This window comes from Carya illinoinensis, chromosome 6 (genome assembly GCF_018687715.1).
Source record: "Carya illinoinensis cultivar Pawnee chromosome 6, C.illinoinensisPawnee_v1, whole genome shotgun sequence".
Classification (NCBI taxonomy): domain Eukaryota; kingdom Viridiplantae; phylum Streptophyta; class Magnoliopsida; order Fagales; family Juglandaceae; genus Carya; species Carya illinoinensis.
In genome coordinates, this window is record NC_056757.1 from 3,370,136 (window position 1) to 3,381,148 (window position 11,013).

The following is an 11,013-nucleotide window of genomic DNA, read 5'->3' on the forward strand; positions in this document are numbered from 1 at the left end:
GAGTTGGACTAAAAGAAAAGGAAGAAAAAAAACAAAACAATACAAGAGATGATGGCGGCCAGTATAGAGTAAGTAATCCGTTGCAATATCTTAATTCTTCTCCCATGAGATATTGCGCATCTTCTCTTAATATTCCATATTAAGGTTACTCGGTGGCAAGAGTGCCATGCATCCAAATTAAGGAACTCATTGATGATTGGCGTAGGAATTAGGCCCCACATACACGATGGGAGTCTTTGTTCCAAATTGCCCTCCGTCAACCTCAAGGAGAAATAAGACGATTGGCTTAGGCATTAGGCCCTACGTACACGATGGGAGTCCATGTTCCAAATCGCTCTCCATCAACCTCAAGGAGAAAATAAGACGATTGGCTTAAGAATTAGGCCCGACGCACACGATGGGAGTCTATGTTCCAATTGCTCTCCGTCAACATCAAGGAGAAAATAAGAGATTTCCACGAAAAATCAGGAAAAAAAATAAAAAAAAAGATGCATCCTAGCAAGTTGTTGTACAAGAGGAAATGATCACAAAAGAAAAAAGAACTTGACCTAGTTGGGCTTGTAGGGTACACCTAATTATTTGCATGTTTCATCATCCAAGAGTCTGGTTAAAAATGGGAATTCATTGCATCTCCAATTTGCCCCCTCCATTTAGCCATTATTTATTGATATGCACTATATAAGCGAGCTTCACACGCCCAATTGTTCCCCCATGCCTTCTTTTTATAAACTGGAGATCATCTACCTGTTTCTCACTCTATCCATCTCTGATCTCGTGCACAGTCATGTTGTTAATTATAGAGAAGCCGTCCAATCTCTTGCTCTTGGTTTTTCTAGTAGCACACTTATGCACTATCCAATTGGTACGATCTTCGAGCAACTTTACTGATCGATTTGCTCTCATTGCCTTTAAATCTCAACTAAGTTCCAGTGCCAATGAAACTGTCTTGGCTCGTAACTGGTCCACTGCAACAAACTTCTGCAATTGGATTGGAGTCTCATGCAGTCGACGCAGGCAAAGAGTCACAGCTTTAGATCTTTCGAAAATGGGTCTCCAAGGCACACTGTCTCCTCAAATTGGAAACCTCTCTTTCATAGTCACACTTCGCCTCCATAACAACAGCTTTTTTGGTTTTCTACCCAGTGAGATCAGTCGTCTGCATCGCTTGAAAATACTTTGGTTGGATTTCAACAAATTTGAAGGAAGCATCCCCCCGAGTTTACATCAATGTCACAAGCTTTCATATTTATCTCTTGGGGGAAACATGTTAAGTGGTGCAATTCCATCTTCTGTCGGCAATCTATCGGCGTTAGAGATTTTAGATTTGCAATATAACAACCTTGTTGGACCCTTACCTTCTGTCATCTTTAACATATCTCCTCTATCCATGATTGCTATTACAAAAAATCAGATCTCAGGAACTCTTCCAACGGATCTCTGCAGTCGCTGTCCTAATCTTCAAAGACTTCATCTTCCCTTCAATGAATTCAGTGGTCGGCTCCCCACACAAATGAATCACTGTGGAGAGATCGTAAAGTTATCTCTATCATACAATAAATTTGAAGGGAGACTTCCAAAAGGTTTTCAGAGTTTAAAAAGGCTTGAACGGCTATATCTTGGAGGCAACAACTTAACTGGTAGTATACCTTCTTTTATAGGTAACTTGTCGAGCTTGCAAGTGCTGGGAATGGAGACAAACAACTTTTATGGAAGTATTCCGAGTGATATATGGCATCTTCCAAATTTGCATGCATTAAATTTAGAAAACAATTATCTTACAGGGGCATTATCACAAGCAATTTTCAACAGCTCATCTCTACAAATTATTTTCATGGATTCCAATTTCTTGTCTGGAAATATTCCGATAGATGTCTGGCAACGCTGCTCTAATCTTGAAAATCTGGTTTTACATCACAATAACCTTAGTGGTCGTATCCCATCATATCTTTCAAATTGTTCCAGACTATCACTAATCGATTTTGATTTGAACTTACTGTCTGGACCAATACCCGGAAGTCTTGGAAACTTAAAATACCTCCAAAAGCTAGCTTTGGATCATAATCAACTGATAGGAGAGCATGGAGATCAAGACCCAAATTTCATTTCATCCTTAACTAATTGTCGAGTTTTGGAAAGTCTCAATTCTAGAAGGAAATCCCCTGACTATTAAGATTCCAAAATCCATTGGAAACTTTTCGATTTTTCTTAAACGTATTTATGCATCTCGAAGCCAAATAAGGGGTCATATTCCTAACGAAATTGGTTCCTTGACCGGCTTGACTGAACTTATTTTATGGAGTAATGATTTGATGGGGAACATACCGTCCACATTGGGGGGAATGGAGAAGTTACAGAGACTTTACCTTGCTAATAATAAGATTGGGGGCTTCATTCCACAGAGCTTATGCCGATTAAGGAACTAGGGAGAGTTAGTTCTCTCGAATAATCAAATATCTGGGCCCATCCCAAATTGCCTTTCAAACCTCAGTCTTCTGCAAATGCTTTACCTTGATTCCAACAAATTAAATTCTTCAATACCTATAAGTATCTGGAATCTGGAAAATCTGTTGTTTCTGAATCTATCGTCGAATTCCCTTGGAGGATATTTATCTTCATACATGAGAAAAAAGTAGAACTATGGAGTACATGGATCTATCACAAAATCAAATTACTGGAAATATTCCAAGCATCATCGGAGCATTTGAAAGCTTAAGGTACCTGGACTTGTCAAATAATTCATTTCAAGGCATCATTCTAGAATCTTCTGAAAACTTGAAAGGTTTGGATATTTTAAATGTCTCTTTCAACAACCTCTCTGGTGCAATTCCCAAGTCGCTTGAGGCACTTTCATACCTTAAGTATTTGAATTTGTCTTTCAACGTGCTATCAGGAGAGATTCCATCAGGTGGGCCTTCCGTAAACTTTACAGCCGAATCATTTATTGGAAACAAGGCACTTTGTGGGAATCTAACTTTTGGAGTTCCAACTTGTCCAAGACATCCCCAAGGATCAAGGGTGAAACATAATTTGCTCAAATATATTGTTCCTGCAATTGTCTCAGTCCTCATCTTTGTAGCACTGCTTTATATTCTCAGCGCACGTCGAGAAAGGAACATGCAGGTTTCAAGTGCACTTAATCAATTGCCTGGCTTGGAGCATAGAATGATATCATATCAAGAAATTTCTCAAGGGACAAACAACTTCTGTGAAAGCAACTTGCTCGGCGCTGGAAGTTTTGGTTCTGTGTACAAAGGAGCATTATCTGACGGGACAATTGTTGCAATCAAAGTTTTAAATTTACAATCGGCAAATGCTTTCAAAAGCTTCGATGTAGAATGCAATGTGTTACGAACTATCCGACATATGAATCTTGTTAAAGTCGTGAGTACATGCTCTAACCCTGAGTTCAGAGCTTTGGTGTTGCAATACATGTCGAATGGCAGCCTTGAAAGATGGTTATACTCTTACAACTACTGCTTGAATCTTCTTCAAAGAATAAGCATTATGCTCGATGTGGCATATGCATTGGACTACCTTCACCATGGGCAATTAGAACCCGTAGTGCACTGTGATTTGAAGCCCAGTAATATCCTTTTGGATGAGGATATGATTGCACAAGTCGGTGACTTCGGCATTGCAAAGATCTTAATCGAAAGCAAAGAGGCAACACAAACCAAAACTCTTGGTACACTTGGCTATATTGCACCAGGTACGTGGGGACTATTTCACTATCAATTAATTAAGGCAATCTAATAATAAATAATTCGATAAATAACAACAATGTCTAACTTTAGTAATATCAATCTTATAGTCATTAGACTGATATGAACATGCAGGAGAACTAGGATTTACATCAATCGTTGTTGCTTGGCCATTAATTGGATTATTGCATGCTGTGTTGATTGTTAATTAGTGATCATCTACAAAACATCAAATAGAAACTTAAAAAACACACTTGTATGAAGGATAATTGTGTAGTGTGTAGCATCTTTCTTCTTTCTTTTGGAATTCACATTATCCAAAATAGCGTGATGGAAAATATTTGACTGAAAATGTAAACATGGTTTTGATTTGGCTTAGCTTATTGCTACTCCATGTCCACTTTTACAGCAAGCTGTAGGAAAACGTACACAATGCACAACTGCTCTAAACCAAAACAAATTAATTAAAAATCAAGCTTAAATAAACATACAAATGCAACACATATTTGTAGTTGTATTTATGTTCGGGTTGGGAGATAGTCCATTTTATCAACCTAAAGATCAAACTCATCTCATAAGATAAATGAAAATAGTTTCAAGCAATCTGGTGTCAATGTTGGTTAGATACATGTGCACCACAAATGTATAGTACCGGTTAGGAATTATCATTACATATATATATATGTTATATATACACACGCATATATCATAGGTAAACTACTTTTCTTTTTCTTTTTAGCCACAGTATGAGAATTATTTTTCGCCAATGGCTATCATTTTACTAACTTAAGATCTTCTTGAAATTTGCGAGCATTGATAGAATATGGTTCAGAAGGAAAAGTGTCTATCAAAGCAGACACTTAGCTATGGTATAATATGATAGAAGAGGGAAGGGACCCGATTGCTTTGCAAAGTATTATTGCCTCCATCATGGAATTAGGCTTCAGGTGTTCTGAAGAGTTGCCAAATGAAAGGATCGATATCAAAGATGTGATTGTCAACCTTAACAAAATCAAACTGTCACTTTCTGAGAACAGAAACAGGGGTATCTGATATCATCTTTAATCCTAGTACTGCATGGTAAACACTATCATAACTTCATTGAACTGTCAAACTGTCTAGTGTCATATGTACATGTTATATGTCATATGTATGTCTGATATTGGTATCAAACTGTCCTACGTTATATGTCTCTATATAACTTTCATACTTCAATAACAAAAGAAGTGATTTCCATCTTCAATCCAAACTATATTAACAACAAAATAAACTGAGAAAAAATATTACATCTCACGCTCCCAAATAAGTACATATTTATTCCTTCACAAATAAATAAACCTCCTGAATGAACCCAAATACAATTCAAAACAAGAAAAATATTGAAGACATTTACTTTTCAACATAGCTAACCCTAAAATCTCAAAGCCTGTTATTTGTGTTGGTTGTTAATCCGTATTTGCTTTTCAATTCAAATCACAATGAAGGATGACTCGTTCCCATGGCTTCTTTTGAACCATTTCAAAACAGAGGTTCCAGATCCATCTTGCAAGAGATATAAGCTCCCTCTCATTCCATTTTGTCTTGGCACTTTTGTACGCCTTTACCAGAAAGGTCTTCCTCAATTCCTATCAGTAGAAACAAACTGACTGACCCCAAAAATAATACAAATAAAATTGGGAGAAATTAGATTATAAAATTATTTATTTCATTTAAAAGTCATAATCTTAGTTCTAATTTAACAGTTTTATGACCCAAAAACCATTTTCATTTTGAATCAATGAAACCCTAACCTTCCAATTTAATGACCCAATATTTATTCTCACTTGCCAGTAGGAATAAATGATCCCAAAACCTGCAAAAGCCAAAATAGTGAAAACATAGAAAGTAACGAAGGAGAGTTATAAAGAGGAACAAGATAAGCTTACCAAACCATCGGAGCGGTTGAAATATCAAAGCAGGAAAAGGTAGGGAAAAGGAGGAATGGCAGGAAATCAGTGGAATGGGTGGTCTAGGAAAGAAGTTCCTCAAAAGAAATCCTTCTTTCCTAGCTTCCCAAACCCAGAACTTCCTGCACTTCTCTCTCCCCTTCCCTCTTCACCCTCCCTCCCCCGCATACATATTTATTATTCAGTCCCACAGAACAACAAAAAAATCTGTAAACAAACTAAAGGAGGAAAATAGTAAAGACTTATTATGTGCAGCCGATCTGGGTTAACAGAAAAGACTCGAATAACCGCCCAATGATGCAGAAAACAGCTAGAAAAATCGATCCAAGCAGGAAAAGCTAGCGAAAGGGAGGAATAGCAGGAAACCAATGGAATGGGAGGAGTCGGAAAGAAAGAAAACAAAGATGTTCCTGACAACACTTTGGTTCTTTCCTATCTTCCCATTCCGAAGAACTTCCACAACTCACTTTCCCCTTCGCCCATACTCCTCCGTCTTTCCCCACCTACACTTTCCCCCATCTTTACCAGTCAAGCACTCTTTATATAAAGACATCGGAATAAAGATGAGATTTTGGGACATCCAATCTCACGCGAATAAAGAGGAAAGAGAGGAACCACAAGAAATTAGTGGAATTGGGTGGCTCAGGAAGTAAAGTATTCAGGAAATGCCTAGTAATTTCCGTCCCCATCCTGCAAAGGCAAAAACGCGTTGATGTCACACTAAAAGACGTGAGACCACCTCGGAGGAAGGTCATAAAGTCGTATAGCGCTTTAAAGTGAAATAGGTCTGACGATAAGAATACAGACACGTGGTAGTTAGTACTAGTGGACAGTAGACGTTGCATTCACATTAGGTGAAACGATATTTTTTATTCAGTAAAGGTGATGTGCCCACGTCGGCGCAATTATTTTGAAAAATAATAAAATTTATGATTAAAAAATTATTTTTTTAATCTCCTTTTAATTTATTTATTTTTTAAAATTACATTATATTTATATAACAGTTGTAAATATTATTTTTTTATATTTAGTATGATGTGGTGAGTCTTTATTCACACGAAACCTATCTAATGTCAATAGAATGAACCATATAAGTTTCCTGTTTCCGCCTGAGCAAGATTATGATCTGAAAGTATTTTGATGGATATATAGAATGTTGCATAAGAACTTCTCAGGTAAAAGGTGAAATCTGATCCAAGTTTTTAGTGGACAATTAGACCATTGAAAACTCACAATAGGCATGCAATTAAAGAGAACTCATACAGTTTCCATATTTACTGGGCCAGATGACTAGATGAATGATACTCTATAAGTCTAAAAAGCTAATTAGGGCTTATAATTTTTTACAAGATCCATAAGTCCAACATAACATTATACAAATGAGCATTCATTGAAACAGATCTGAAGCTCAAATAATTTTCGAGTCACAACAAACAAATAAATGATAAATCCACCAATAAGTAACTAACATATAAAGTTGCCTCCATCAAAAAAAAAAAACATATAAAGTTGCCAAATCATGGGCCCAGCTTAATTTGGACGATCCCTTAAATTAGGTGGGGGAGATTCAGGCCCATTGAGGGAGAGGGTCGTGGTTTTTGCTGGACATGTCAGCCCAAGAACATCTATAGGGCACATTAGTCCATAATCTATCCCCCCACCTTTTGGGTTAGGGGCCCCAACACGATTGACTGGGTCTACTATCCCCCAGAAGACTTGACCAAACCGGGGTGCAATATCGCACCATGAATAGAAAAGAGTTTCTTTCTGGTTGATATTCAAATCACCAAAAATGATCACATATAAGCTGAACATGATCAATGTTTCAGTATGTCATTTTAATGGAACAAAACGGGGCAGATATAAAAGAAGAGTTTCCTTACTCTCTACCACATGATACTATTTATTTTTGTCTTTTGTATGCCTATATTTGTGCTTGTTACATCAATGTGTATTATTATGTACTGTACCATTTTTTTTTTTAATGTTGATGGTGTTTATAAACCAGACCCAAATATGGCTTTCTCCTGGTCAGTGAGTGCATGACGGAAGTGGCACCTATGGCCGTAGGGGCAGGAAACACCAGCAAGGACCATCCTGCAAACCTCGGTCTTGTAGCGTGGGTGGCGGAGGACTGGGCGGAGCTCCTCAACGCCATGAGCAAACTGGCAGTGGTTTGCGTAAGGGCATGCACCAGTCTCCTGCCACTTGTTGCATAGCTCTGTCTTGAACATGCCTTGGTTGTACACTTCTAGTTCAAGTGGCTCCTCCTCTTGCTTACCTCCCGGCACGTACACCTTTTGCTGTGTGATTATAAACATGCAGGACAACTTATAGAATCATCTCAACAAATCTAATCAGCATGAGGAAGAAAATTAAAATCTCCCTAAAACGCCCTTAACGCTTTGGAAAGGCCAATTCTCTTTTACGGAAAGCTGTATAGTTTGGGACCAATGATGCTCTAGAGTCTAGACTGGGGCCAATGGACCCCTTCCTTGTTCGGGCCCAATATGCACCCGAATTTAATATTTAAAAGTAGAAATTCTTCACTCTATTGCCAAAAAAGAAAAAAAAAAATTACATATTTGAACTTATTAGCAGTATATGAAAGCTAGAAAAAGTCGAGGTGTGATTTTTTCTTTTTTTTGTTTTTTTTCTAATCTCTGCTATAACAATTATCATACTTTACCTGTTTTTACCAATTTCAGTATCCCCACCCCCTTATATAAAACAAATTACAGAAACTATTCACAAAGAGCACGTTGGCCCTTTCTTTCAGTGCAGGCTTGCAGCTTAATTAACACACAGCCGAGACACCGTGGAATATATTAAAATCGTTATTCTCCCAATGCTCGATGGCGCACAATCACCGAAAAGAACAAGCATGGATAAATACAACATGTCGTCACTTATCACACACACACACACATATATATATATATATAGACACGCATACACACACCCAAAGGAAGTCTCACAAAACCAACGGAGCAAACAGTGTTAACATGATGTGGTTGAGAGTCGAGACAGATGCGGAGGTAGAGAAGTACACAAGACGCAACGGTTCCGCTTTTTCTGTTGTCGGCAGCTTAGAACTAATAATTTATGTCTCGTTTGGTTTCAGTTAGAGATGTTTGGTTAAAAATTAAATAAAATATTATTATAATATAATTTTTTAATATTAATTTTGTTTTTAAATTTTAAAAAATTAAATTATTTATTCTGTTAAAATTTAAAAAAGTTAGAATGCAAAACCAAAAATACAAGAGATCAAGAATTTCAATTTGAGTCGATTGTTTGTTTTGGGGTTGTACTATATTTCTTGCTGGGTATGCAGGTTGATACAGGTTCACTTCAAAGATTCTTTGTGAGAAGAGTCAAGACTGAGAAGTTATCCTAGAATTTCAAATTGGGCTTTTTATCAAGAAAGACTCAAGGTGGCTTGACTTTAGGCCGTAGTGTTCGATGAAGAAAGCATGGCAAGGACAAGGTGATGGAGGCTGATGACTCTTTGCTCCGTTTGTTTCAAACCATGTTTTCCTTTGTTTTAAATCTCTACCGTCGATGAGTAGAAGTGATCGCATTCTTCATTTGAACCCAAAAATAACAATCTCATGCCTAAAAAAATAACAATATCATGTCGTCAGTCAGATGATATATGCAATTAGTCTTACCGTCACATTCAGTGGGTTTGTACTGCGAAGCCGAGTCGCGCTCCGAGTCCGACCCGCACCACTGGCATTAGCCTGAGTAGCCACCTTCAAGTAACCATTGGATCTCACTGATATACTTTTCGGCAGCGAGAACCGCTCCACATCAACATTCTGGACCCTTCCGCTCTCGATCACACTCGTCGGGCTGCCCTCCGCCACGTCATCCCAAGCACTCCCCTCGTCCTCGATACTCAAGCCGCGAAGGGCGTCCAGAACCTCAAGAGACGCTGTGTAATCGGTGGAGGATGAGGCGAGATGGTTTTGGGCCGAGGCGTGGAAGAGGAGGCTGAGCTGCTTGTTGAGCTCGCGGTTCACGGCTTGGAGGTGTGTGTTCTCTAGACGGAGGGCCTCGGCTTCTCTGGTGGCCTCGCGGAGGTGAGTGAGGCAAAGAGAATGGCGGTTCACGATCTCCTGGTGCTCCTTTATGGAGCGGGACTGGTGTAGGTGATTGGAGACGACGCTTGAGTTTGCATCAGAGAAGCCTGAGTCCGACTCGGAAATGGAAGTATTGGTAGGGAAGGCTGGGGAGTAGGGGGAGGTGTATAGGGCGCCGTCTGGATGGAGTTGAGACTTGAATGGGGAGGATATATTGATTGCGGCTGTGGCGGTGGGTCCACAATGGGCGGAGGAGGGGTCCTTCTGCATTTTAAGCTCTTGCAGTATTGCTGCACGGAGAATCAGAGGAAAACGATAGTTCAGTTATTTTACTGTGCTATAATCAACACTATTTTTGTGATTATTCTTTGCTTCCTTGGAAACTTTTCTCTTCCAAGTCTCTGTTTCATTCAATAAACATTTTTTTCTTTCTAGAATTTCGCAAGAAAAAGCCGACGATACGTACAGAGATTTCCGATCGATCAACGAGGTTATAACTAATTACGCAGTCAAGATGAAACATAACTATGACTCTTTCAGCAAGAAAGCGATAGATCACAAGCACAAAATGTAGAGGAAAATGGAAAGGAGGAAAGGCAGAGATTGGAAACAATCAATTTATCTATAAATATAAAAAATGGAACACTAAGATTTAAGAAAAAAGAGAGTAGAGTAGTTTCGCCTTTGAATTCATGAACCGAAGAACACGAGTATCAAACATAGACAGAAATCGTATTGAAACAAATATAGTAGAAAATAGAGAGAAACAAAATGCTCACCCGAAACAAACAGCGAATTAAGGACAGGGAGAACCTCCTCCTTCTCTGTCTCACTCACTCTGGAATGTGAGGGAAGGTAGGGTAGGGGTGGTTTTATATTCCGACTCCAGAGGATTTGGAGAGATAGAGAGAGAGAGGGTTTGGTGCGAGGGAAGTAAAAAGAAGAAAATGAAACTGAAAACCGTTTTGATTTTGGGGCGTACTACTGCGACAGTGCTTAAATAAACAATCCCCGGATATTAGTCGCCATTTTTATTTTTTACTTCCAGATATTTACCCTCGAGAATCCGAGATATACCTCTAAACAAATAAGACTATTATTGATTATTAAACGATTAAAGCATATAATTTTGGATATAAAAAAAAAACTTTTAATTATAATTATTGATATATGTATAGATAACTAATATAAAGATATTTATAAAATGAGTTATTAAATACTTAAAAATAATTATAAGCATGAATAATGTTAGGTTTACCATTAGGGGCTTCCGCTGGT

General features: G+C 38.2%; 3 protein-coding genes across 11 annotated transcripts; 2 read left to right on the top strand and 1 right to left on the bottom strand.

Moving 5' to 3' along the window:
- The first annotated feature begins 784 nt into the window (after positions 1–784).
- Positions 785–2,170, top strand: LOC122313694 (LRR receptor-like serine/threonine-protein kinase EFR). Its single transcript, XM_043128875.1, has one exon. It carries the CDS (start codon positions 785–787, stop codon positions 2,168–2,170), a length of 1,386 nt encoding a protein of 461 aa, XP_042984809.1.
- A 456-nt stretch (positions 2,171–2,626) lies between these two features.
- LOC122313696 (receptor kinase-like protein Xa21) lies at positions 2,627–4,754 on the top strand. The gene is made up of 2 exons (XM_043128876.1): positions 2,627–3,709; positions 4,642–4,754. The coding sequence occupies exons 1-2, from the start codon at positions 2,638–2,640 to the stop codon at positions 4,752–4,754; spliced, it is 1,185 nt and encodes a 394-aa protein (XP_042984810.1). The 5' UTR covers positions 2,627–2,637.
- A 177-nt stretch (positions 4,755–4,931) lies between these two features.
- Positions 4,932–10,692, bottom strand: LOC122313472 (zinc finger CCCH domain-containing protein 15-like). Of its 9 annotated transcripts, none has more exons than XR_006243416.1 (5): positions 10,515–10,692; positions 9,322–10,025; positions 5,627–7,950; positions 5,492–5,553; positions 4,932–5,326 (listed from the first exon to the last, which is right to left on the bottom strand). XR_006243416.1 is itself a non-coding variant. In XM_043128528.1 (3 exons), the coding sequence occupies exons 2-3, from the start codon at positions 10,003–10,005 to the stop codon at positions 7,645–7,647; spliced, it is 990 nt and encodes a 329-aa protein (XP_042984462.1). In that variant the 5' UTR covers positions 10,006–10,025; positions 10,515–10,692; the 3' UTR covers positions 4,932–7,644. The 9 variants fall into 9 exon arrangements, 1 of the variants encoding a protein (XP_042984462.1); XR_006243415.1 differs by having other exon boundaries at positions 4,932–5,343; XR_006243414.1 differs by having other exon boundaries at positions 4,932–5,347.
- Positions 10,693–11,013: the final 321 nt, after the last annotated feature.